The 27,665-nt window shown below is 45.1% G+C and overlaps 2 protein-coding genes and 1 long non-coding RNA gene across 7 annotated transcripts in view; 1 reads left to right on the top strand and 2 right to left on the bottom strand.

Annotated features, from left to right (window-relative positions):
* LOC147011213 (tectonic-2-like) overlaps positions 1–1,879 on the bottom strand; it is a 35,513-nt gene extending 33,634 nt beyond the window's left edge. For 2 of the 5 annotated variants that reach the window (XM_085859774.1, XM_085859775.1), the window contains exon 1: positions 1,579–1,876. In XM_085859774.1, the coding sequence (XP_085715900.1) occupies positions 1,579–1,623 (45 nt within the window). In that variant the 5' untranslated portion in view covers positions 1,624–1,876. Of the gene's footprint in view, positions 1–1,578 lie in introns of all 5 variants that reach the window. The other 3 variants (XM_085859772.1, XM_085859773.1, XM_085859770.1) reach the window with 3 other exon arrangements.
* LOC147011212 (uncharacterized) lies at positions 1,649–19,969 on the top strand. The gene is made up of 3 exons (XR_015052437.1): positions 1,649–1,760; positions 2,197–2,352; positions 18,868–19,969. It is a non-coding gene; the product is annotated as an uncharacterized LOC147011212 (long non-coding RNA).
* The window catches only part of LOC147011206 (uncharacterized), a 484,760-nt gene continuing 462,086 nt past the window's right edge, over positions 4,992–27,665 (bottom strand). The window contains exons 12-14 of the mRNA XM_085859778.1: positions 18,016–18,161; positions 17,724–17,832; positions 4,992–6,448 (exon numbers count right to left, since the gene is read on the bottom strand). The gene's annotated coding sequence lies outside the window, so the exon portion shown is untranslated. The remainder of the gene's footprint in view (positions 6,449–17,723; positions 17,833–18,015; positions 18,162–27,665) is intronic.

The following is a 27,665-nucleotide window of genomic DNA, read 5'->3' as shown; positions in this document are numbered from 1 at the left end:
TATTACTCAACTGGAGAGTTCATAGAACAGCTTACACTGCACGGTCTGGAGATAAATATTATAATAATAACAATAATAATAATAACTATTACTCAACTGGAGAGTTCATAGAACAGCTTACACTGCACAGTCTGGAGATAAATATTATAATAATAATAATAACAATAATAACTATTACTCAACTGGAGAGTTCATAGAACAGCTTACACTGCACGGTCTGGAGATAAATATTATAATAATAACAATAATAATAATAACTATTACTCAACTGGAGAGTTCATAGAACAGCTTACACTGCACAGTCTGGAGATAAATATTATAATAATAACAATAATAATAATAATAACTATTACTCAACTGGAGAGTTCATAGAACAGCTTACACTGCACAGTCTGGAGATAAATATAATAATAATAATAACAATAATAATAACTATTACTCAACTGGAGAGTTCATAGAACAGCTTACACTGCACAGTCTGGAGATAAATATTATAATAATAATAATAACAATAATAACTATTACTCAACTGGAGAGTTCATAGAACAGCTTACACTGCACGGTCTGGAGATAAATATTATAATAATAACAATAATAATAATAACTATTACTCAACTGGAGAGTTCATAGAACAGCTTACACTGCACAGTCTGGAGATAAATATTATAATAATAACAATAATAATAATAATAACTATTACTCAACTGGAGAGTTCATAGAACAGCTTACACTGCACAGTCTGGAGATAAATATAATAATAATAATAACAATAATAATAACTATTACTCAACTGGAGAGTTCATAGAACAGCTTACACTGCACAGTCTGGAGATAAATATTATAATAATAACAATAATAATAATAACTATTACTCAACTGGAGAGTTCATAGAACAGCTTACACTGCACAGTCTTGAGATAAATATAATAATAATAATAACAATAATAACTATAACGGCACTCTTCAACGTCGCAACGTCAACAGATATGCCTCCGCCCACATTAATACATCGTTATACATATTTGTACCAAGTTTGACTTGGATCCCTTCAGCCATTGTTAAGTTATCGCAGAAACAAAAACAGATCACAGACTCTGACCTTTGACATTTTGATGTCACCGTCAGCCATCGACCAATCGACCTTCACACTCGTGACGTCAGCCATCGACCAATCGACACACTCGTGACGTCAGCCATCGACCAATCAACATTCACACTCGTGACGTCAGCCATCGACCAATCAACATTCACACTCGTGACGTCAGCCATCGACCAATCAACATTCACACTCGTGACGTCAGCCATCGACCAATCAACATTCACACTCGTGACGTCAGCCATCGACCAATCAACATTCACACTCGTGACGTCAGCCATCGACCAATCAACATTCACACTCGTGACGTCAGCCATCGACCAATCAACATTCACACTCGTGACGTCAGCCATCGACCAATCAACCACAAGATGACTCCATCGCCCCCTCATCGCGCCAGGTAATAATTCCCTTTTGTTTTCACCCGTTGATATATCGAAGTAATTAAAATGTACGTGGTGCACGGAAAGATAACGACGTACTTGGTAAAGCACGAATCCAACCTCGACTTTCAGGAGATGGGACATTCTTGTCAGTTCTTCCTCCTCTCATCACCGTTCAGTTTATCGAGTGATCGTTCAACAACAACAACAACAACGGTGCGAACGATGTAACCCGAAGACCCGTTTCACCCCGTCCCTCAAGCGACGCCTTTACACGACCAGTGAGTGACCGGGGCCCTTACATCTCGGTCTTTATCCGCAGGATTTACGGATCCCGATTCCCGAGAAACGGCAAATCGCGAGACTTCCAGTTGGGCGGGGAACATACCGGAAGTAGTCTGTGATTGGCTGTGCGATTTCATCACGTGTTGTGTGGCGAAATTCAAATATCCTGACGGCTCGATGGTCAACACGGGTGGGGGGGGTCAATCATCAGTTCGGTGTCCATAACACACATGGACGTGGAAAAATGAAATCCTTTTGGTAATCCAGGCTCGTCTGATGTTCGTCTTCAGTCGCATGCAGCACAAGGCTGCGGGGTAGCATCATTGGCCGAGGACGCAGCTGTGCCGCTGATGCAGTGCCCTCTGCTGGTTAGAGCAGGAATTTGTAATTTTTGTCATGATGCCGGCAACAGCTCGCCTCCTCTTCACACAGGACACGGTGGCTGTTCGGGTTTTCCGTTCACCACCTTTAAAGTACAACTCACATCAGCATCAGCGAAGACGGCCCAGCCTGACGTCCATCCGAGGGACGACACATTGATGAAACACCAGGCTGACGGGTTATAGCTGCGTCAGGATTCCAACCAAGGTTAGACGGCTTACAGGTGTGTGTGTGTGTGTGTGTGTACCTCCGGGTCATCCGAAGAACCCAACTCTGATGTTAGTGACGAATAATCTTGTCATTCAACTTCATTTTGTACAAGTTTGTCATGGGGGGACACAGTTAGAGTACGGTGGGAACAAGATTCCTGGGGGGGGGGGGGATTGAGATCACAAAAGGAACAAATTGGGTTTTTATTCCGTTGATGATGTAATTGTAAAAACGTACGCTGTCATATTCCGTGGTACGTCTAGTACGTCGTGAAATTTCAAGCATGCTGAAAATTTTACGACGTACTCGACGTATGGCTCAAGTTCCGCATACGCTGGCATAAGTTCTCTGCACGCTCCGCGATCGTTGTCACCCGTCGGACACACGTTACTTGTAAGTTACTCATAAGTCGAAACACGTCGAGGTAATGTTTAGCATACCCGAAATTTAATTTTTAACCTATGAGTAACGTGCTTTGAACCTATGAGTAGCGTATCTCAAACGCACATTGTCGTATGTAGACGAATTTGATTGACGTCTTCCGGACGACCGCAGAACTTACTGAACGTGTTTCTCACTTACATCTACCGTATAATGGCGTATTGGCAGCGTTTAGGGGAATTGGTATGTACAAATGGGCTTCACAAGAGGAACCCGTCAGTGTTCCAGACTCCATGTTGAGTGGATGTCAATGTCAGTAGTAGTAGGTGAGCTTGACGGGGAGGATGTGGGTGATGATGGATCCTCGTTGCGTCCACGAATAGGAGACTACTTTGCACCATTGTTCGATGCTCTTCTCGGCTCGTTTTTTTTTCTCATTCCCACGATGAACTATTTTTTTTGTTTCAGTTTTTAAAGTATTCAAAATGACTTGGACAAATGCATAATGTACGAGTAATGAACACAGAACGCTTAGATAACTTATACATAAGTTATACCAACGATTGATTCGCGTGTTTTAGGCGTCCACAACCTATGCCCAACAATAGTCTGACGTAAGCATTGCGTGGCAGCGTATCGTCGAGGATTACGTGAGGTTTTCTATTCATAGGCTGCAACTTCACTTTTAATAAATGGCTGTCACTCGCCTATTGTTTTTGGACGCTGGTGCTCGGCAATTGAAATCGTTTCCATTGAACGAGTTAAATCGCTTCCACAGCACTGCAGTCACGGCACCAACAGCAGCAGGCTCAGTGCCAGCCTTATGCCAGGCTCAAGCGGATCCCTGTAGAAGGTGTACTGCTTGGTTATCCTTGGACCCACTCTGGCTAGCAGCTCATCGAACATCGCTGGGGGCATTCGCAGGAAGTTGATGAAGGATGCATGGTCCTCGTTCCGCAGTTCCACCATGAGCTGGTCATATATGCCGTAATGGCGTCGCCTCCCGATCCATGGTCTGACCCAGTTCCTTCTCCACCGTTCAAGTCTTCTTCTCCTGGCTCTATTGGCACGCAACTGGTGCAGTGTGAACTCGATGAGGTCATGTTGATGTTGGAGGCCAGGTAGGTATTGTCGTCTTAGCCTTGCCGTATCCTCCATCTCTCGGAATGACATGGACATGTACTCACCACGAAGTCTAAAAAAAAGATGGGTTCCTCCTGCGAAGCCCCTTTTTAGATACCAATTCCCCTAATCGCTGCCAATACACCATTATTCGGTATCTGTAAGTTAGAAACGCGTTCATTAAGTTCTGTTGTCGTCCTGCAGACGTCAAATACGTCTACGTCTTTTTCAAGTAACGTGTTGCGAAGTGTGAACAACGTTCGTATAACGTGCTTGCAAAACGTTACTCATAGGTTAGAAATAATTTTTGGGTACACTAAACATTACCTCGACGTGTTTCGACTTATGAGTAACTTACAAGTAACGTGTGTCGACGATCGCATAACGTGCCTACAACTTATGGCCAGCGTAGCGGAACGTGTGAGTCATACGTCGTAAAATTTCAAGCATGCAAAAATTTGAGGACAACCCAAAAGTACAACGTTTAAAGCCAGTGTACTACGACTTATGGCAGTGTTTTTCAGCGTGGTCTTTACGAATACAAAACGTACCCATAACGTATTCGACGTGTCCCAGCGTTTTAGACAAATTTTTCAGAAATCGGCATACGCTGGCTAAATCGTCAAGGTGTGACAGCGGCTTTATCCATATGTCATGACCATCAAAATCACCGGATCTGAACCTAATCGAACATTTATGGGATATCCCGGATCGACGCCTGAGACGGCCTTTTCCACCTCCATGAAACAGGTGTGAGTTGATCGACTTTCTCACAGAATAATGGTGCCACTTCCCTCCTGCAGAATCCCAGATGCTGGTGGACCCCCCCCCCCCCCCACACCTTGGCACATACAGATCGAACGTGGTGACTTTACATTGATGTTTTATTTTCTTGTCCACTATGTGTGCGTGCATGTGTATTGGTGGCAAGATAGCTTGGAAGTGTGTGCTCTCTTGTCTTGGTTTGAATCCTGACCCAGCCACAAACAGTCACACTGGTGTTTCACATGTTTGGTGATAAGTCTGTCAATGCCATGCCTTTCCCTCTCAGTAGGGTTGGGCATACAACCATACTTTTTTTGAAAGGAGTGTTTTTTATGGCCAAATTTCACGCTGATCACGAATCCATTGAACTTTTTGACATAGGATGATGTCTAAGGTTGGTAAAATGCAAAAATTCCAAATCGACACCAAATTTACCCAGGCAATTCCATCGTGACTCGTGTTACATTTTAGCTCAATTGACAATCTATATCTCAGAGTATACAATGCAGTGATACAGGTCAGAAGTTGTACTTCAGTTTGTAATAACCTTTGCGGGTAAGGTATGAAAAGAAAACAAATAATAATTATTCAATTGTCTAATATAGTTTTTATTTATAGCGTGACTCGCGTTACAGAAAAGGGAAAGCCAAAGAATCACCTCATGTACATGCCAAATTTGTCCAAAACCGATAAAACGAAAGAATATCGTTTGTGGGTTCAAAGGGGTACAGTTCAACAGGCTTTCATACAAGATACAAAGAATTGATTTTCCTTTATAAATATGGGCAATAAATTAAATTATGATCGTGACTCGTGTTACTGTGACTCCTGTTACAAATTTTCCCACACTGATAATAATCCATCCCACACTGATAATCCACACGGCTGTCTTCACAAAGGCTGAACTTACTGACTAGTATTTACAGGTAGTGAATTTGATGTGACTTAACAACAGAGATAACATTAAATAACAAGGAATTAACTTTCAAACAGGTTATAACGAGGAATTAATAGCTTTCAAACAACTTTCAAATGGGCCATAACTTGGAATTTTAGCTTTCAAATGGGCCATTCATAACAGAAACAATACGCACTTTTGTGCAGTAAAACGTCTCGAGTACCAACTAGAAATATACAAAGGCAAAATTGCCGTGGTGGTTCACAATGAATGGGAGCTCCAGTCTTCGAACAATATTGTCGTGTGTGTAGAAAATCTCATCAGGCCGAACAGGCCACTTCCAATTTTTTCCAGCTGGCACCATGATGCTCACCTGACATTCTTCATGTTCTACACGTTTCACCTCCCCTGGGTAATTTGTCTTCTCATATTGCACGAGAACCCAATCCCCAACGCAGATCTTAGTGTTCACATCAGCATCTGAGGCAGGCAACGCAACTGCAGGCCTAGCATCTGAGGTGATTGTACAGAGTTCTATCTCGTCATTCATCAATTTCATACAATGCGCACCACCTATGCCAGGTACAGGACTGGCATCCTTAAAAACCAGACTGATTCCCAGGACTTCATTTCTTCTTTCAATCTCCGTGCCCTTTATTTCAGCTACAAGCACATTGCTTGTCATTGCCGCTTCGCTGAAGCTTGATGCATTGGTAACAATGGCCTTTCCATTCCTAACCGTATTCCAAGCAACACGCTTGACGGCTCCACCGATTCCGTCCACCGGACCCTTTCCGTGAGACGTTGCAAAGAAATTCCAAATGATTTCTTTATTGTGTTTCTCCTGCAGAGGCTTCAGGCAAACCAACGGCTTTCGAACTCCCAACACACGAAATGCTCAGTTAATGAAAGAATCCACGCGACGAGCTGAAAACATTTAACAATTGGGGTATTCATTAATTATAATGGAGAACAATGGAAGCACGTAAGAGCAGAACTATACCGAGTATACGAAATGCAATACAATCATTTACAGCACGCAAAGCACTTAACAGTTTCCTACTTATTAGACGGGCCCACAAACACTCGTACGCACACACACACACACACACACACACACACACACACACACACACACACACACACACACCCAATAAATGGTGGCTGATGCCTTTAATAACGGGCTCCATTTCGGAGGGACAGATGAGCCGAAACCCAGAACCTATCTCGAACCTCTCCACCTCGTGTGGTCTTCAAGCTGTTCGGACCCGGGCTCCAGCGAGAGCGAGCTGGATCCAATCGCCATGAGCCGTGATTCTTCCCGAGCTCCAGCGAATCCTCCCGCGCTTCCGAACACGTGGTGGTGAGACGAGGCGCCGATCCTTCCCGTCGATGCATCGCTGTCTCGAAGAACCACCTCCTTGATGAGGCCGATGAGTCGCACCAAGCGGAGAACAAAGAGCTCCACGAACCAAGAAGAGCCAGCCGAGCAACCAGCTCAACTCTCTTCCGATGAACAAAGCCTCTCACAACACAAACCAAGAACTCCGAGCCGAGCAACCAGCTCAACTCTCTCCCGATGAACAAAGCCTCTCTATTCGACAAGCCAGAGCCCACAAAGCGAACCGAGCCAAGCAGACCCTGAAGGTCTGCTGAAAAGCCAAGCCGAAGCAAAAAGCCTTCAAAAAGCCTCCTCCCTAACCCAAGCCAAGCAGAACCCGAAGGCCTACGACTGAAAAGCCAGCCCGAACAAAGCAGAGGATCTCTTCTTTATTCTTATCGGCCCGCTCCCGGCGTGACTCATGCCCTCGTGCTCCATCCCCCGCTCAACCATGGATGGGAGGGAGTTGTTGACGTCATGAATCTCGGGATGGGAGGGCTCTTCTTCCTCTTCTCAGAAGAGGGGGAGTGGCGTCTTCCTTTGTGTTGTGATCGCTCACTAACTATTAAATTAAATCCCGCAGCGCACTTAATCGATTTCTGCCCATTAAACAATGGAAGGTGAACCATCTCGGGAACAAGCACTTATCGACATAACTGACTAAAGGAACCTGAATGTTGTGTGCAATCAAATTCCCAAATTCGTAACAATATGTTATCCTCATCCGGAACGTTTCGCAAACATGATTTGTTATCCTCATCAGGAACGTTTAGCTGACATGATTTGTAATCATTATCAGGAACTTTTAGCTAAAATGATGTATAATCATCGGGAATGTTTCAGTCACATGATGTGTTATCGTCATTGGGAATGTAAGGCAAACATGATGTTATCTTTATTGGGACAAAGCACATACCACCTGTCGCTTCGCTGACGGGAATACTAAGAGAGGGGACAAATATATGGGGAGGTGGGGGGGGGGGGAGAAAGGCAGGGTAAGAATGCAGAGAGAGGGACGGAGGAAGAGAGAGGGTGGGAAGGAGGGGAGAGAGAGGGAGGTGGGGGACAGAGAGGAGCGGACAGGAGGAAAGAGAAAGAGAGAGACAGGTGGGAGAGAGCAAATAAGACCAAGGCTTACCTTGCCGTGTTTAACCCCCCGGGGATCTTTGACTGGTCGAGGGTTAAACATGACCATCACCGCCGCGCCTCAACACAAAGTGCCATTTCCTGTGTGTTTTGTATTTTACGGCGATGGCCCCGCTTCACACAGGGGCAGCAAAGGTTTCATAGGCTTGAACTGTGTCCTCCTGAACCAGATAGTACGGAAAACCGACTGAAGTACAACACAATGACTGGGAGATTACAAGTACCGGAGGGCAGAATGCCGTCATTGTTGCTGTGTTTGCCTGGAATCTTGCTTTTTACTGTTGAGAAATTTCAGTTGCTCTGGATTTTTGTTATTCCCTGATTTTTGTCATCTTTGTGTACGTCTATCTTCCTGGCCTTCTCCCTTTTTTCTTCTTGTATCTATCTTCTTCGATCTGCCTCTTCTTCTTCCTTTGTTCTTTGTTTTCTTGTCATCATTTTTCTGTCTTCCTCCTTCTTCTGTCTTCCTCCCTTTCTTCTCTTTCCTTTTTCTGCCTTTCTTCTCCCTTTCTTCTTTTTGCCTTTTTTCTCTTTCCTCTTTCTTTGTTTCTTATTTTTCAGCACTGAGGATTTCACATCACATTTTATCACAGTCTTTGATATTGGGTTTTTCTAATCCTTGCAGAGCTTTAGGAAAGACAATGTTGCACGTTTTTCCATGTGAAGCCAAGATAAAAAGGTTTTTGCCATTGCAAACTGTGGAACAACCAACATAGTTGGCCACGAGAAAAGCATGGGCTTTGCAGGGTGAGGCGAACAACTTTGAGTGATTGTCCTTGTACCTTGTTGATGCTCATGGCAACATTGAGGTGGACAGGGAACTGTAGCATTCTAAAATGAAATGGTTAGTCAGATGGGATGACTGGAATGCATGGAATGAATACAGTCAGGTCAGGTTAGATCTGTGACCTGCTACAGGTACCTTGTAAACATGTACTAACGTGTTCCATGGTCGGGTTGTCAGCGACGAAACCGTCTCCCCCACCAGGTTTTTTGATGAGGAGGGTGTTTGGATATGGACAACCAGCAGGATTAAAAACAAAATCTGTCAAAGGGCGGAGGAGCTCTTTGTGAGCCAACGGCCATCCATATCTAGTGCCCAACTGTGTCTGCGGACGTCCTCCTGCAGTTGGATTACTTTTTATTAGGAGGTTGGTGGCAGGACTTGCACTCTGGCCACCGTAAAACCCTTCATCCCGCAAAACACAAAAAAGCAAAAAAAATCTGAAAACCCACTCCGTGGGAGGACCTCCTGTGCAGCTTCCCTTCGAAGGGCAGCTCACCGGATGATGGGATTTGGGCAAAGCCTTCGGGACCCCCAATCTTTGATGATAGGAGGGAAAGCAGGGGGTAACATTCCAGGAGAGTGTGGGAGAGTGTGTCGGAGTGGTGCAGAGGTGTCGTCCACCAGACGGCAGTCTCCTTGGGTTAACCTGAGGCGGTCCCTTCATGTTGGTGCCTGGAATGTCCTATTCCTAAGAGAGGATGATCACCTGTCTCTGTTATCATCTGAGCTCAAGCGTTTGGACATCGGTATTGCAGCTCTCTCTGAAGGCCCTGTCACACCTTGATGATTTAGCCAACGTATGGCTGAAGTATGCAAAATTGGGCTAAAACGCCGGCACACGTCGAATACGTTATGGGTAAGTTTGTAAACGTTAAGAGCACGCTGAAAAACACTGCCATACGTCGTAGTACGCTGGCTTTCATCGTTGTACTTTGCCGTTATCCTCAAATTTTTGCATGCTTGAAATTTTACGACGTATGCTAGCGTATGACTCACACGTTCCGCTACGCTGGCCATAAGTTGTAGACACGTTATGCAATTGTTGACACGCGTCGACACACGTTACTTGTAAGTTACTCATAAGTCGAAACACGTCGAGGTAATGATAAGCGTACCCGAAACTTATTTATAACCCATGAGTAACGTGTTGTAGGCAAGTTACATGATCGTTGACACACGTTGAGGCATGTTATGCGATCGTTGACACACGTTAAGGCACGTTACTTGTAAGTTACTCATAAGTCGAAACACGTCGAGGTAATGCTTAGCATACCCAAAACTTATTTCTAACCTATGAGTAACGTGCTTTGAACCTATGTGTAACGTACCTCCAACGGATATTGACGTATGTAATTGACGTCTTCCGGACGACCACAGAACTTACTGAACGTGTTTCTAATTTACAGCTACCGTATAATGGCGTATTGGCAGCGTTAAAAAAAAACAAAAAAACAACAATAACTTCCGATATTTCGTCACGTACCGTTACGTCACGTCCGATTGCCTCTTCAGTTTGCTCATGTCTTATTCTTAGTTCCTCTGTGAATATTTTCTGTTTGAGGATATTGTCACTTCGACATCGAAACTTAAAAGCAAATGTCCGAATATATTTTAAAATTCGTGATAGACTAAAAAAAACAAACAAACAAACAAACAAACAAAAACAACAACAACAACTTCAGATATTTCGCCTTCATGGAGCCAAGGAGTAAAAAATAAAATGTGCCTTGACGGAGAAAATAAGTTTTGGGTAAGCTAAACATTACCTCGACGTATTTCGACTTATGAGTAACTTACCAGGAACTTGTGTCGACGTGTGTCAATGATCGCATATCGTGCCTACAACTTATTCCCAGCGTAGCGGATCGTGTGAGCCATACGGCGAGTACGTCGTAAAATTTTCAGCATGCTTTAAATTTCACGACGTACTAAACGTACCACGAAATATGACAGCGTACTTCATCGTTTTTCAGCGTGCTCCTAACGTATACACAACTTACCCATACCGTATTCGACGTGTACCAGCGTTTTAGACACATTTTTCATAGGTCGGCATACGCTGGCTAAATCGTCAAGGTGTGACTGCGTGGTTGACACTTCCAATTCTCAGGCGGTTATGATTTAAATCGGCGAGCGGCAGGTTTTTAACAGGCTACGCCACGAGTTCGTCGGCGATACATGCAGCGCGCTCTGCCTAAGTTAAACTATCGTTGGGCATAGGTTGTGAACGCCGACAACAGGCTAAGCATTCGTTGGTATAAGTTATCTATAAGACAACGAAACGTTCTGTGCCCGTTACTAATACGTTATGCATACGACCAACTTCGTCAGGTCAGGTTCGATCTGTGACCTGCTACAGGTACCATGTAAACCTGTACTAACCTGTTCCATGGTCGGGTTGTCGGCGACTAAACCGTCTCCCCCACCAGGTTTTCTGGTGAGGAGGGTGTTTGGATATGGACACCCAGCAGGATTAAAAACAAAACCTGTCAAAGGGCGGAGGAGCTAATTGTGAGCCAACGGCCATCCATATCTAGTGCCCAACTGTGTCTGCGGACGTCCTCCTGCAGTTGGGCTACTTCTTATTAGGAGGTTGGTGGCAGGATTTGCACTCCAGCCACCGTAAAACGCTTCATTCCGCAAAACGCAAAAACGCAAAAAAATCTGAAAACCCACTCCGTGGGAGTACCTCCTGTGCAGCTTCCCTTCGCAGGGCAGCTCACCGGATGATGGGATTGGGGCAAGCTCTTCGGGACCCCCAATCTTTGATAGGAGGGAAACCACGGGGTAACATCCCTGGGTCAGATTGCGGGAGAGTGTGTCGGAGTGGTGCTGAGGTGTCGTCCACCAGACGGCGGTCTCCTTGGGTTAACCTGAGGCGGTCCCTTCGGGTGGGTGCCTGGAATGTCCTATCCCTAAGAGAGGATGATCACCTGTCTCTGTTATCATCTGAGCTCAAGCGTTTGGACATCGGGGTTGCAGCTCTCTCTGAAGTTCGGAGACCGGATTGCGGCGAGATAATGGTGGGTGGTTACACCTACTATTGGTCTGGTCGCTCTGATGGTTACCATACCCAAGGAGTTGCTGTAGCTGTGTCCAATAAGCTGACCCCAATGATAATTGAGGTAACACCGGTCAACGAGCGTATTATGAGATTAAGGATTCGTCACTCCTTAGGTGTCATTTCCCTGGTCTCTATTTATGCTCCGACTGAGGCGAGTGATGTTACCGTGAAGGACACATTCTACGCCACACTCGAGTCTGTGGTTGATCAGTGCCCCAGACGAGATACACTTCTAGTCTTGGGGGATTTCAATGCATCGACTGGAACTGATAGGGACGGTTATGAGGTGTGTGTTGGTCCCCATGGGTCAGGAACTATGAACCAGAATAGCACTAAGTTCCTTGACTTTGCAAGAAGTCATGGACTTAGGGTGGCTGGTTCATGGTTTCAGCGCCCGCAAGCTCATCGCTGGACTTGGTATTCCAACGCTGGCGGTGTGGCAAAGGAGATTGACCATGTCCTCATTGACGGTCGCTGGAGGATGATCCAGAACTGCAGGGTCTACCGGAGTGCTCAGTTCCTCAATACTGACCACAGGCTTGTTGTAGCAACTCTAAAGCTGCACCTTAAATCCTGGAGAATGGTACCATCCCAGCCTAGGCTGGATGTTGCCAAGCTCAGGGATGAGAGAGTAGCTGAGGAGTTTGCGAACAGGCTGAGTGGACACTTGGGGGGTCTGGGTGCTTTGGGGGGTCCTGAAGAGTTGTGGAACACCTTCAAGACCACCGTCCTTGATGTTGCCGGTGGATGCCTTGGAGTTCACCGCAGGGCAAAGAAGAATTTTGTCTCTCAAGGGACACTGGATACCATTGACCAGAGTCGCAGGGCCAGGCTGAATGGCAGAGCTGAGCTGTTCAGGGAGCTGAGGCGTAAAACTGTACGTGCACTGAGGGTGGACAAGGAGGCCTATGTGCGAGGAATCTGTGAGGGGGTAGAGCATCACCTGTGGACAGGTGATTCTCGTCCCGCTTACAGGGGAATTCGCGCATTACGTTCATCCAAGCCCATCCCTCGGAGCACTGCAGTTCGAGCAGAGAGTGGTAGGCTCTTGACAGAGGAGTCTGAAGTGAAGGCCCGCTGGGCCGGTTACTTCGAGCGGTTGTACCAGGCTGATCCCCCAGCTGTCGAGTTGGACGTCAAGGGTGTTACAATCCCTGTTGCTGACCCTCGAATCAACTGTGGTCCACCATCGCTTGTGGAAACACGGGCTGCGGTGAACCAGTTGAAACGGGGCAAAGCTCCAGGGATCTGTGGCATCCATGCCGAACTTCTCAAGGCTGGTGGAAATGCTGCACTCGTGTCGTTGCATGCAGTTTTGTGCTCTGCCTGGAACACAGGCATCATCCCAACTGACTGGAAGAGGGGCCTTGTTGTCCCTCTCTGGAAAGGGAAGGGTGATCGCCAAGACTGCAACAACTACCGAGGGGTGACGCTGCTCTCAGTGCCGGGGCAAGGTCTTTGCTCGGATAATTCTTGATAGGGTTCGCCACCATCTGCTTGAGCACCAGCGTCCAGAGCAGTCAGGCTTTACACCAAAGAGGTCAACGATTGACCGTATCCTTGCACTTCGTGTACTCACCGAACGCAGACGAGAGTTTCGGCAGGGGCTGCTTGCAGCCTATGTTGATCTCTGTAAAGCGTTCGATTCAGTGAATCGGGATGTCCTCTGGAGGATTCTTGGTCTTCGTGGGGTGCCACCGAAACTGATCGATCTGATGTCTGAACTCTACTCTGGTACTGAGAGTGCTGTGAAGTGTGGTGGTACCGCCTCTGACTTATTTCCAGTTGTTACTGGAGTTCGTCAGGGATGTGTACTTGCCCCCACACTTTTCAGCACTTGTATGGACTGGATTTTTGGGAGGATGTCGGAGAGATCAAGTTGCGGTGCATCGTTTGGCAATGTCAAGATCTCGGACCTTGATTTTGCAGATGATGCAGTCATCTTTGCGGAGACTTTAGACATCCTCTTGGGGGCCCTCGAGGTGCTGAATGAGGAGTCGGAGCCGTTGGGATTACGGATTTCTTGGGTCAAAACAAAGATCCAGGCTTTCGGTGACATCTTGGATGCTGCTGTCCTGTCTGTGTCTGTTTGTGGTGAGGATGTTGAGGTCGTGGATAGATTCACTTACCTTGGCAGTGATATTCATGTCTCCGCAGGTTGTGAGCCGGAGGTCAATAGACGTCTGGGTCGGGCCTGGGGAGTCATGGATTCACTGGATCATGGGGTGTGGCGCTGCCGGTACCTGTGCGGGAGGACGAAAGTCCGAGTCTTCAGGTCCTTGGTACTTCCAGTCTTGCTCTATGGGTGCGAGACTTGGACTTTGACCAAGGATCTGAGACGGAGACTTAATTCCTTTGGTACCAGGTCTCTTCGGAGAATCCTTGGCTATCGCTGGTCGGATTTTGTGTCCAACGAGCGATTGCTGAGAGAGACTCGGATGAGATTTGTTACCTGCATAGTCCGTGAGCGTCAGCTGCGGCTGTATGGACATGTGGCTCGTTTTCCTGACGCTGATCCTGCTCACCAGATTCTCTCAGCGAGGGAGTCTCATGAGTGGAGGAGGCCAGTGGGCCGACCACGTGCCTCATGGTTACAGCAGGTTGACCATCATCTCAAGGAGATGGGGATGGGCCTGGCATCTGCCTGGGGGATGGCCAGACGGAGGCCCCTGGAGTACCGGCGGAAAGTGGACGCAGCGACGCGCTGTTCTGGCACATGCTCCCATACCTGACCTGACATACGACCAACACGTTATGAATACGACCAAATCTTTAAAAAAAAACATCAAAATTTCAGCGTACGCCAACATTTTACATACATTTTTATACGTTGCCTTTCCTGGCTAAATTGTCATGGTGTGACAGCGCCCTGAGGTTCGGAGACTGGATTGCGGTGATATAATGGTGGGTGGTTACACCTACTATTGGTCTGGTCGCTCTGATGGTTACCATACTCAAGGAGTTGTTGTAGCTGTGTCCAATAGGCTGACCCCAATGATAATTGAGGTAACACCGGTCAACGAGCGTATTATGAGACAAAGTATTCGTCACTCCTTAGGTGTCATTTCCCTTGTCTCTGTCTATACTCTGACTGAGGCGAGTGATCTCACCGTGAATGATGCTTTCTATTCCACGCTCGAGTCTGTGGTTGATCAGTGCCCCAGAAGAGATACTCTTACAGTCTTGGGGGATTTCAATGCATTGACTGGAATTGATAGGGATGGTTATGAGGTGTGTGTTGGTCCCCATGGGTCAGGAACTATGAATCAGAATTGCACTAAGTTCCTTGACTTTGCAAGAAGTCATGGACTTATGGTGTCTGGTTCATGGTTTCAGCGCCCACATGCTCATCGCTGGGCTTGGAATTCCAACGCTGGCAGTGTGGCAAAGGAGGTTGACCATGTCCTCGTTGATGGTCGCTGGAGGATGATCCAGAACTGCAGGGTCCACCTGTGTGCTCAGTTCCTCAATACTGACCACAGGCTTGAAGCAACTCTCAAACTGCACCTCAAATCCGGGAGAATGGTACCATCCCAGCCTAGGCTTGATGTTGGCAAGCTCAAGGATGAGTGGGTAGCTGAGGAGTTTGCGAACAGGCTGAGTGGACACTTGGGGGGTCTGGGTGCTTGGGGGGCCCTGAAGAGTTGTGGAGTGCCTTCACGACCACCGTTCTTGATGTTGCCGGTGGATGTCTTGGAACTCACCGCAGGGCAAAGAAGAATTTTCTCTTTCAAGGAACACTGGATACCATTGACCAGAGTCGCAGCGCCAGGCTGAATGGCAGAGCTGAGCTGTTCAGGGAGCTGAGGCATAAAACTGTACATGCACTAAGGGTGGAGAAGAAGGCCTATATGCGAGGAATCTGTGAGGGGGCAGAGCATCACCTGTGAACAGGTGATTCTCATCCCGCTTACAGGGGAATTCGCGCATTGCATTCATCCAATCCCGTCCCTCAGAGCACTGCAGTTAGAGCAGAGAGTAGTAGGCTCTTGCCAGAAGAGTCTGAAGTGAAGGTCCGCTGGGCCGGTTACTTTGAGCGGTTGTACCAGGCTGATCCACCAGCTGTCAAGTTGGACGTCAAGGGTGTTACAATCCCTGTTGCTGACCCTCGAATCAACCATGGTCCACCTTCGCCTGTGGAAACACGGGCTGCGGTGAACCGGTTGAAACGGGGTTCAGCTCCAGGGATCTGTGGCATTCATGCCGAACTTCTCAAGGCTGGTAGAAGTGCTGCACTCGTGTCATTGCATGCAGTTTTGTGCTCTGCCTGGAACACAGGCATCATCCCAACTGATTGTAAGAGGGGGCTTTTTGTCCCTCTCTGGAAACAGAAGGATGATCGCCAAGACTGCAACAACTACCGAGGGGGTTACGCTGCTCTCAGTGCCGGGCAAGGTCTTTGCTCGGATAATTATTGATAGGGTTCGCCATCATCTGCTTGAGCACCAGCGTCCAGAGCAGTCAGGCTTCACACCAAAGAGGTCAACGATTGACCGTATCCTTGCTCTTCAGGTTCTCACTGAACGCAGACGACAGTTTCGGCAGGGGCTGCTTGCAGCCTATGTTGATCTCTGTAAAGCATTTGATTCAGTGAATCGGGATGACTTCTGGAGGATTCTTGGTCTTCGTGGGGTGCCACCAAAACTGATCGATTTGATGTCTGAACTCCACTCTGGTACTGAGAGTGCTGTGAAGTGTGGTGGTACCATCTCTGACATATTTCCAGTTGTTACTGGAGTTCATCAGGGGTGTGCACTAGCTCCCACACTTTTCCGCACTTATGGACTGGATTCTAGGGAGGATGTCGGAGAGATCAAGCTGTGTTGCATCGTTTGCGAATGTCAAGATCTTGGACCTTGATTTCGCAGATGATGCAGTCATCTTCACGGAGACTTTAGATATCCTTTTGGGGGCCCTCGAGGTTCTGAATGAGGAGTCGGAGCTGCTGAGATTACGGGTTTCTTGGGTCAAAACTAAGATCCAGGCTTTCAATGACATCTTGGGTGCTGCTGTCCTGTCTGTGTCTGTTTGTGGTGAGGATGTTGAGGTCGTGGAGAGATTCGCTTCCCTTGGCAGTGATATTCATGTCTCTGCTGGCTGTGAGTCAGAGGTCAATAATCATCTGGGTCAGGCCTGGGGAGTCATGGATTTACTGGATCATGGGGTGTGGCACTGCCGGTACCTGTGCGGGAGGACGAAAGTCCGAGTCTTCAGGTCCTGGGTACTTCCAGTCTTGCTCTATGGATGCGAGACTTGGACTCTGACCAAGGATCTGAGACGGAGACTTAATTCCTTTGGTCTCATGTGTCTTCGGAGAATCCTTGGCTATCGCTGGTCAGATTTTGTGTCCAACGAGCGGATGCTGAGAGAGACTCGAGTGAGATTTGTTATCTGGATAGTTCGTGAGCGTCAGTTGTGGCTGTAGGGACATGTGGCTCGTTTTCCTGACGCTGAACCTGTTCACCAGATTCTCTCAGCGAGGGAGTCTCGTGAGTGGAGGAGGCCAATGGGCCGACCACATGCTTCGTGGTTGCAGCAGATTGACCGGCATCTCATGGAGATTGGGATGGGCCTGGCATCTGTCTGGGGGATGGCCAGACGGAGGCCCCTGGAGTACCGGTGGAAAGTGGACGCAGTGACACGCTGTTCTGGCATATGCTCCCATACCTGATCCTGACCTCTCCTGCTACATGGCCACAGTTTGACAACGGCACATCCATTTTGATTTCCACTAAACTTTGTTGTGCTGTTTTTCAAATGCAGAAACTATCATTTTAACAGATTTCCCACATACTCCACCACGCATGCACACACATGTGCATACCTCGGCTTCGGGCACTTTGTCAACTTCCTCAGCTTGGTGCTCTTTGTTACTCTCACCGTGGATGACTCCCTTTTCCCAACTCCATCCTGCGGTGTGACTTTTCCCTTTCCTGGACAGAAGGGAACAAGCTTTAGTGGGATGGCATGTGGTGATGATGACTGGTGGCAGCAGCGCACACACATGCACATGAATCATGATTCATGATCGCACACAGGTATACATGCATATGTACAAGGTCCTCAAAATAAATACAATAAATGTAAACAAACGCCACTGCTTCTGGGATACTCACTGCCAACGAGAGGAGCAGCGGTGGCCTGTCCACGGCAAGGTCTTCGGAAAGAGACCATTTGTTGTTGGAGAATTACATGCTCAGTCGGTGGGTCGTCCAATTAGCGGAGCACTGGTACGGTTCAGCAGAGGACCTGGGTTTGATTCCTGGTTTGGGCACATAGATTTCCCACAAAACATACAGGATTATGTATGTGTCAATACAGTGTTTTAATTTCCGTTTATTCAAGAAAACATCCTTGGTAAAGACATTCAGAAGACTGATAGACACAAGGTTGACATCAGATGAGCAACAAAGATTCATGTTGAAACAAATATAAAATCACGAATATCACAAGCTGAATTAAAACACAATTTAAACAAATATTATACATGTACTTGGTATAAACACCAACATCACAGAATTAAGCATTTCGGTCAAAAAAAAAATATTGTCAATGTTTTATACCTTTGTGTCTTACACTGAGGTAGGTGGAGATGTTTAGCATTTCTGAGATGAATATTATATCAGACACAGGATGACAGGTGGAAGGAAGAATGCCACGGTGATAAACAGACTTTAGAAATCAGAGAACGTAGTCTGGGGAAAATTGAAATCATGCTCAGAGAACTCGCTGAAGCCAGCAGGAAGGGGGGGGGGGGGGGTGAGCACGAAGATGAACAGGTCAAAAATCATAGTAATGTACCCCCTTGTACCTCATGGAGAAATCAAAATAAGAAGACGACATCGTGCGGAGCACCATACTTGCAAAATCCAAAAAACAAATTTTACATAAAAATAAATCGTGATTGAATTAAATGACCAAATATGCAACTCCTCTTCAAATTTCAAATCTATGCGTGGTTTCCACAGGGCCTTGGTTTCCACAGGGTGAAGCCGAGAAAGGTGAGAGGCAGGAGCACCAGCCCAGAGGGGAGAGCAGTACTCCATCAGGCTGCGGACGAACACTCTTGGTTCTCCATTCAGATTTGGTTCATTCATGATGCTTGACTCTCTATTAACATCATGGAACATTTTTACTCCCCTTGTATTTACCGTTTCAATCTTAAATTCTTATCTTGCACTTTTATATCTACAGATAGAATTTCATCAACAGCTTGGGAAATCGGGGCGTTGTACAGACCAACAGACCCGCTGTCGTGAAATACACAATTAGGTGTCATATTCATGAACATGACTACAAGCAGGACAGCCAGCTTCAGGATTCTTTCATTGGGTCGTATGCCCCATGACGCAACACATCCTGTCAGAGCACTGCATCAGAACAGTATTTTTGTCAAATACAAAAGGCGTTTCAAAAGTTGTGACATCTGGGCATTCATTGGAATTCTCGAATTGACTTTTCTTATTTCATTTATTTGATCGTTATTAATTTTCTTGCACGCTTGTTATCTAATATTACTTTCATTAACCTGGCATTGCATGTTGTTTTAGACCTTTGATTATGATCCAGAGGTTGGCCACTTCATGCAATTTAAGTATTTCTAAAATCGAGCCTTGAGGCTTCGTGTCCACTTCCAATAAATCCAATTATTTGTGGTGACCGTGTATGGCGTGGTTGCACATTCATGTTCTGCAGAATCCCAATATTCAGATTCAATGACCTGAGGTAAGGATAAACAGCAGATGTGATGACCCACAAACTGTTTCTGGGGTCGAGCCATTCATCAAGAAGGATCTCTGTGTGAAAGTCACAAGAATTCCCACAGAGGATGGAAATTCTCAAGGTAGCATTTTCATCCTCAACCACAAACGCTCAGGCATCTACATGGTATCGGCAAAATGGGTCCTCGAACCTGAGCACTCATGATTGACAGCAACGACTGGCATCATGTCATGTGTTTTGTGAATTGTTCAACGCATACCTTGCCAACTACATCGCTTACCTGGTAACCGGTGATGAAATGTGGATTCACCACTGGGATGTAGCAAACCAAATTTGACTCCATCCAATAGAAGCACGAGTGGTCACCATCACTCAATAAATAATTTTACATCCCACTCCTCAGCTGGCTGGGATTGTGCTCAGATGGGAAAGTCAAGCACATCGAGTTGAAAATTAAATCATACTCAAATTCAGCAATTCTCTGTATGTTTGTTGTTGGTTGTTATCTCTTTATGCGGGTTTCAGAAGGTGGAACAGAGAGCACTTACTGGTCTCGAAGTTTGTACCTTCATGTGTGTCGTTGGTTGTTATGTCCAATTGCGGGTTTCATGAGATGAAACGGAGACCTACCAGGTCTTAAAATGTGTGTGTGTGCGTGTGTGTGTGTGTGTGTCTCGGTGTTTGTGTGTATTTGTCTCAGTGTGTGTGTGTGTGTGTGTGTGTGTGTGTGTGTGTGTGTGTGTGTGTGTCTCTGTGTGTCTCTGTGTGTGTGTGTGTGTGTGTGTGTGTGTGTGTGTGTGTGTGTGTGTGTGTGTGTGTGTGTGTGTGTGTGTGTGTGTCTCGGTGTTTGTGTGTATTTGTCTCAGTGTGTGTGTGTGTGTGTGTGTGTGTGTATGTGTGTGTGTCTCAGTGTGTGTGTGTCTCAGTGTGTCTCCTTTGTAACTCCAAAACTGTAAAACCGAGCAGCCTGAAACTTTGCATTGCTATGAAAATTCCAAGAAAATTCAAGAGTGAAAATTGGTTGTTTGGGTTAATTAAAATACCCCTTTTGAAGATAATTAATGGTATTATTTAAATATATCCTTTATTGGGTGCATCCTCAGCCACCTCACTCTGGGGTCTTAAGGCCTCTCCTGGGTCACCATGTTGGGGTCTGAAGCCGCCATGTTTTTTTGCTTCCTCAACCACGCCTTGACTTATAAGAGGCCACAATGATTTCTTGACGATAAAATTGTTTTTCCACTTTCCTCACTCATATTATCGAATGCCTGTTCATCAAAGCCATGAATGGCTGCATACATCACTTTTGTAAGTGCGAATAGTTTTCAAATGAGGAGCTTGGAGCGATTTCCTGCATTATATAAAACAATTTCCCACGATCTCCTCTCACGAGTCGTATAACTAATCTGATATACCGATTTACTTCAATCAAGCAAGGCTCTGTTCCCTCCTTCTCCACACATACACAAGAAAATGTGAAATTTCCAAAATATAAAACTTATCTTTTTCACTGTTTGGAGAATTATATTTGGTGAAGAAAAGATTTAGAAATGTGCCAAAATGAAGCAGCTTCGTTGAGGTAAATGATTTAATGCATTCACTGCTTGACATCACACCCTGTCCCCCAAAGGAACTGCTGATTTATGGCGTCTACCAGATCTGTGCCTACATTTTCAGAGATTTAGCATCATCAGTCACGTGATTCAGCAGCCATATTGTTTAAAAAAAAACAAAAACCTTCAAAAATCTTCTTGGCTGAACAAGTCAAGGCGAAACGTTACAGGTCTGACCGGCTGTCCACGAGGAACAAAAGATTCACACATATGACATCATAGGTCACATGGTTTGGCAGCCATATTGGATTTACCCGAAAACCCATAAGAATACACCACTCAAAAGAAGTCCTGGTGAGGGTCTGCAATCTTGGATTGATCTTTTTCTTGATATATAATGTATTTATAGAAATATCTCATTCATAATATTTTTACTATTCTTATTGCATTTCACTAATTATATTTGGTGTCGTTTTATGATCTCAAATAAAACTGGCTGTTGCTTCCTGTGTTGGCAGATGTGTGATGAGCTCTTTTAATCTATTGACAAGTTCAGTGCTGTCTGAGTGAATGTCTGACAAGTTGTTTTAATCTATTGACAAGTTCAGTGCTGTGTTAGTAAATGTCTGACGAGTTGTTTTAATCTATTGACAAGTTCAGTGTTACATTTGTGAATGTCTGACAAGTTGTTTTAATAAACTTATGTCTGACTCGTTTTCAATCTCTTGATAAGTTCCGTGCTGTGTTAATGAACGTCTGACTAGTTGTTATATTCTATTGATAAATTCAGTGCTGTGTTAGTCATCACCTGACAGGTTGTTTTAATCCATTGATAAGTTCATTGCTGTGTCAGTAAACATCTGAATGGTTGTTTTAATATTTTGATAAGCTCAGTGGGGTGTGTGGTTATACCGAAGTCACATTTGCTCTGCGGCGAGGATACGGCGGCCGTGCGCCCTCTGAATTGACAGAAACGTTCGGTGGCCGCAGAGTTTCTGCGGTGGCCTCAGGGTGGCCCTACGCCGTTTGGCTATGTTTTACAGGCCATAGGGGTCGCCGAGGAATTATAGCGTGGAGTTATAACTTTTTTCATTTCTACGTTGGCCGTAGCAATTCGACAAGCCGAAAAAAAAACTGGTTAAAAAAATTTAAAAAGAACCCACTCGTTACCGTCCGTCTGGCCGCATGTTCGCCTTAGGGCCCCCCTGCGGTCGCCTTGCAGGCACCTTCAGGCTACCTTGCATCTGCCTTGAAAATTATATGGCCGCCGCAGGGATGCCATTAGGTCACCGTGCGACATCAAATCAAAGATCGTACGGCAACCCCACGTTTTCGGTCTCCATAACTTCTAAATACGCCGTGCGGCTCCCCGAAAAATAAAAACATATGTGACTGCTACACTTGTGTGACCGTGGAAATACTGCGGCCGCCGTATAATTATAGTGGCCAGAGATTTTGGAGACCCCACGGCCGCCGTGGCAAATGTGACTTAGGTTTTACTCTCAGTCATAATTATTTCACCTGTAACCATTTGATACAATAACTTGTTCGGAATATTTCCGTGTGAGACAGGTATTCGTACAATATGGAATTGAAAAGCATCTCGTTTATCAAATAATTTGATGTGAAATTTATTACTATTGAAATCGATTTGTAATTCCAAAAAATAAACTGAAGTGTGAGATTGGTTTTCCTTTTTTAATTTGAGTTATTTTGGACATACATCATGAAGCTGATCAAATACAAACCCATCATTAATTTCGAGTAAATATAATCAATGAATCTAAAGATGTTTTCACACCTCTCGCAGTTGTTAGTTCATTCTTGCAAATGTTCTGGACCCAATCAGACTCGTACATGTGCAGGAATAAATTTAGAAAGAACGGAGCCAGATATGAACCCAAAGGTATCTCCACTGTCTGCTGGAGTATCTTGTTGCCAAATGAAAATAAACTGTTGTTTTGAATAAATCGAATACTTTCTTTAAGTTTACTTTTTGAACAACCACATGAATATTGATTTTTCTTTATGGACCAGTTTACTCTTTTTTTGATAGACTATGATGTATACTTCATCACTTCCTGCAAATGTTTTATCTACCGTTCTGTCCAACGTGGTGATGAGCTCGGCATGTATAATATTTGTGTATAATGTGGGGAAAATTTTACAAAAATCACAAGTTCAAAGACATTTCGCCTTTCGCGTGATATGAATGTGTGGATACTGTCGATTATAGGTTTGGAATTATCAGACCCAGAATTTTAAGACCAGAAGAAAAACACACACACACACACAGAAACGTCTGTTTCTCCAAAATCGAATTCAGTTAGGCTCCTTTCATCTGAGGTTTCGACCCTTTCAGAGGTTTCAAACTTTTTCTGGTTACTCGTACCAAACATCTGTCAACCGTTGTTCAGCATGCCAACGCAAGGTTTCATGGAAAGAACAACGAACGTGATGGCCCAGAAAATGAGGAGAAGGTTGTGGATTATTCCAACATAGTATTATTTGTGTAAACTGTACGGCCGTAGAGCCACAGACTGTAAAAAACAATTTCGGCCACAGTAGGCTCTGAGGTGTGGTACTATATCTTCAATTGGATGAGCCATTTGGCAAGGGAATGCAGTTCACTGAAAAGGATCAAGATGTGGGTGCTTAGGGCCGCAAGACCAGAACATTGAGAGTCCTGGGGGAAAGCATTGACAGATGATTCTTGCAACTGTAAAGATCACAAAGTGAGTGCTGGCTTCCTGGTGATGACATGTGTCCCCAAGATAGAGGTGTGTGACACAGAGTAGGAATTGAATCATGTATTGAAGAGGAACATTTGTTGCCTGCAAAAAACTTCTGCATTTTGAGCCGTGTCTTTATCCTTTCCTGTGTTGCAGTCAGAGGACAGATGACACGAGTGAATAGGGAAGGTTGGGAGCTCTTGTGTGCAGGTCTTGAGGGATACAGGCTTGGGATTAAAGATGACTTGATGGGGGGGAACGAGTACTTTGAGAAGTTCAGTGACATGCTGTCCATTGGCAACACAGAATAGAAGGTGCCAATAGACAAAGTTGATGCACATACTGCTTTCCTGATGGGTGTGATTTAAACCCAATGCCTGCTGGATGCAAACTATGACCTGATCACTGGTAATGTACAAGGAGCTGGGGCACCAGACGATCCTGACTCAGCGTGGCAAGAGGATTGTACAGTGGCTGCACAGACCCTGCCACAAAATTATGATTGGTTCGCTCCTCCTGTGTCACCTGAGTCTATGATAGCCTACTTGGAGTAGTGACCAGCTAAAGTTAAAGCAGAAAGATCTTGAGGTGGGAGAGGCATCTCCAGCAACAGAGATGACATGCTTAGATATAGTGAGAGCTGTGGTTGTGTGGCTGAGTGAATTGACCACAGAGGATGCGGTTGATGCCAAAAACCTGTTGGAGCTCAGCATCTGCAAGCCCAAGGAAAGGGCGGTGGGTGTGAAGTTTGGTTAACGTCTCACTGCCTCATCGAGTCATGTATTGGCAAGTAAAAAATTGATGACGTGAGAGAAGAACTGTTTTCTTCTCTCTTTCATCTCCATATTCCTCTCCTTCATTATCCATTTTGAAGGAAGAACTTCACCACCGTGTGGAAGAAAGGACTTGCGATTGTGGGGGGCATCAAGACATTTATGTTGTACATCTGCAGGACTGAATTTTTCTGTAAGGCTCACTTGGCTGTGCCTGGATGTGTTTGAGGACTGTGGAGTAGCCGCTGAAACCCGAATCCTATCCAGGTTCCTCCTGATGACGCCATCTTTGCTCTTGACTTCTTCCGATTCCCTCTTGGTCTTGTTTCATTATGTTTGTAAAATATCCTTAGGCTGTATGCCTGGTGTTGGCTTAAAGGTTGGAGTGGTGGGCTTGGGATCTGAGGGTCCTGAGTTCAAATCCCTCTCAGCTGTTGAATTAATACCAGGTAGGGTTAATTCGGCCTGTCATCCTTCCGAGTTGGCAAAATGAGTGCCAGCATGCTGGTATACTGTGTTGGAGTGGTGACCCATCGAGGATTGTGCCCAAATGGCCAAGGAGACTGCTTAAACAGCACCAATGCTCTGCACAATGTATGGTCCCAATGTCCTCTCCTCCTGATACTGTGTGAGCTGTGTTCCCCTACTGACGGACCTGTGGTAGGTTGTACATGTTGCTGCATTTGAGCTGGGGAGTAACTACTGAAATCTATCTGTCTGGGTTCTCTCAGACATATTTGTTTTGTTCTTAATATTTCCTTCTAATTTTTTTTAATTTATATATTTTTATCATTCTTTTAGTCATTCTAATTCTGGCATTTTCTTCTCTTTCATCTCCATATTCCTCTCCTTCATTATCCATCTTTTGAAGGAAATCTCTCCATAATGACAAATCAATTTTAAAAACTTGTTGTATCCAGATCCGGATCTTCACCCAAATAGAATCAATTTGTCGTCACACACCCAACCTATCCACCAAGTTTTCATACAAATCCGTACATTTATCGAGTATTCCTACTCTACTGCAACTGTTAAAATCACAATAGAATAAGGCGCAATATTATTGTTTTGCCAGAAGCAATCATGGCCGACACTCTGCACGGCACAGTCATAAATTTCATATCTTTTATTTAATTATTGATTGTTTTCAACTTTTTAATGTCTCTTAAATATCAAATTAAATTTTTGGGTGGGGGTAAGCAAATTGAAGGTGGGGGGTAGGAGGCGGGGGGGGAATGGAGCAGGGGCGGGGGATGAGTAGGCGGGGGCAAGCACGCCCTGTCTAGTCCATGTCTTTCTAGTGTTGCTGAGCTGGTGAGGGTGGTTGAATGAACGGAATCCGTCTATGAGGGGTTTCGGCTTGTAATTAATATTATCTGTTATTTCTGATACTTGTACATCTAATACAGCTATTTTAAATTTAGAAACCGATTTTTTCAATCATTTATTGTTGTTGCAATGCTTGTGCTTGATTTTGGAATGCGAGATTTAGGTATTTGTTTTTTCATTCAATGTAAATCGATTTTCTCATATTAATTTAAACATGACTATGGAGGATGGAATAGTGGGTGGTAAACTGGCCACTTGGGTATATGGAGGATTGAATGGCGGCTTGTAAAATGGCCACTTGGGTTCAAAGGGTCAAACAAACACAGAAAAACCTCTTTCCAACCCTTTGTTGTTTCTTCAGCTCAGTGCGATAATAATCAATCCATTTTTGATGTAGTTTCCCATTAAACACTGTAATTGTCCGTGATCACTGATGAGTAACAGTGGTAAGGCGCTCCTCTGATAAGTTACAGTTCAGCAGGCCCACCCCAAACACAGGTTTCCTCATCACGTTTTCCCGTTATTTCCGTTGAATTATCGTGATAAAATGTGCCGATCGTGGAATGGGTCCCTCGCTCTATCATGGTCTGACGCGGAAGAACACACAACCCCGCAACTCAACCTCACCTCACAGCCCCACACTGCGCTCAATCGCAAACTCAGTCGCCCTTTCGATATCGTGCAGCACGGACTGTAATCACGTGATTTAGTTTGATATCACGTGATATTGATTTTTTTGCGAGTCTTTTAATTGTGGGGTATTTGTTACAGTAAATTGTTTTGAAGAAGAAGAACATGTGGGGTGTTCTGAAGATGAAGATGATGTTGGGTTTTCGTGATACAAGGCAAGTGAAAAATTATAAAATATTAGTAAAAGCTTTTAAGGTAAGAAACAAATTAATCAAATTATGAGGAAGGTTGGTTCAATTGGGAAGTAATGAGAAAGGAAGAAATAAAGAATGAACCAAGGAAGGAAATAAGAGGCAGAATGTGTGCATTTTTTTTTCAAGCGAAAATATTTGTTTGTTTTGAAATGAGGGGGAAATAAGATAAAGTTGAGAAGTGTGAAAGAGAACACTTGGGATAAATAGAATGAGGTCCATATCTTGAGAGGTTTTGTTCGTCTTCATGGAGAGGTGTTTGATATTCAAGTGCGAGATGGCCGCTGTCATGGGACCTTATACAGTGGTCTACAGGAACATGCAACACAAGGCAAAGCAGATAAAGATCACCTTCTTCATTCACAAAGTTTGATGACCCTGACGACCCTCAGCCAGGGATGGCGACGTCATCTCAATAACCTCCAATGTCCGTCATGATCCTCATCATCGTCATCATCATCATCATCATCATCATCATAAGAAAGTACAATGTCATTTTTACAACTGTAGTTGATGAAAAAGTCGATACATTTTAGAGTTGGTTCCCCTAATCCTATTTTTCCCATGAGGTCTTGATTTTGTGCATTGCAGTTTTGGTCAACGTGGAATTTTTCAGGAACATAACCCCCATGAATGGGGAGGGTCTGCTGAACTCACTTTCATCAGGAAGGTTTAGCTGACATGATGAGTTATCCTCACCAGGAATGTTTAGCTGACATGATGAGTTATCCTCACCAGGAATGTTTAGCTTCCATGGATCCAGGGTTGACCTGTTC

Source organism: Eptatretus burgeri, chromosome 16 (genome assembly GCF_056783735.1).
Source record: "Eptatretus burgeri isolate ZD-2024b chromosome 16, Ebu_testis_v1, whole genome shotgun sequence".
NCBI classification, from domain to species: Eukaryota; Metazoa; Chordata; class Myxini; order Myxiniformes; family Myxinidae; genus Eptatretus; species Eptatretus burgeri.
The sequence above is the reverse complement of the archived record's forward strand: the minus strand, read 5'-3'. Positions and strand labels throughout refer to the sequence as shown.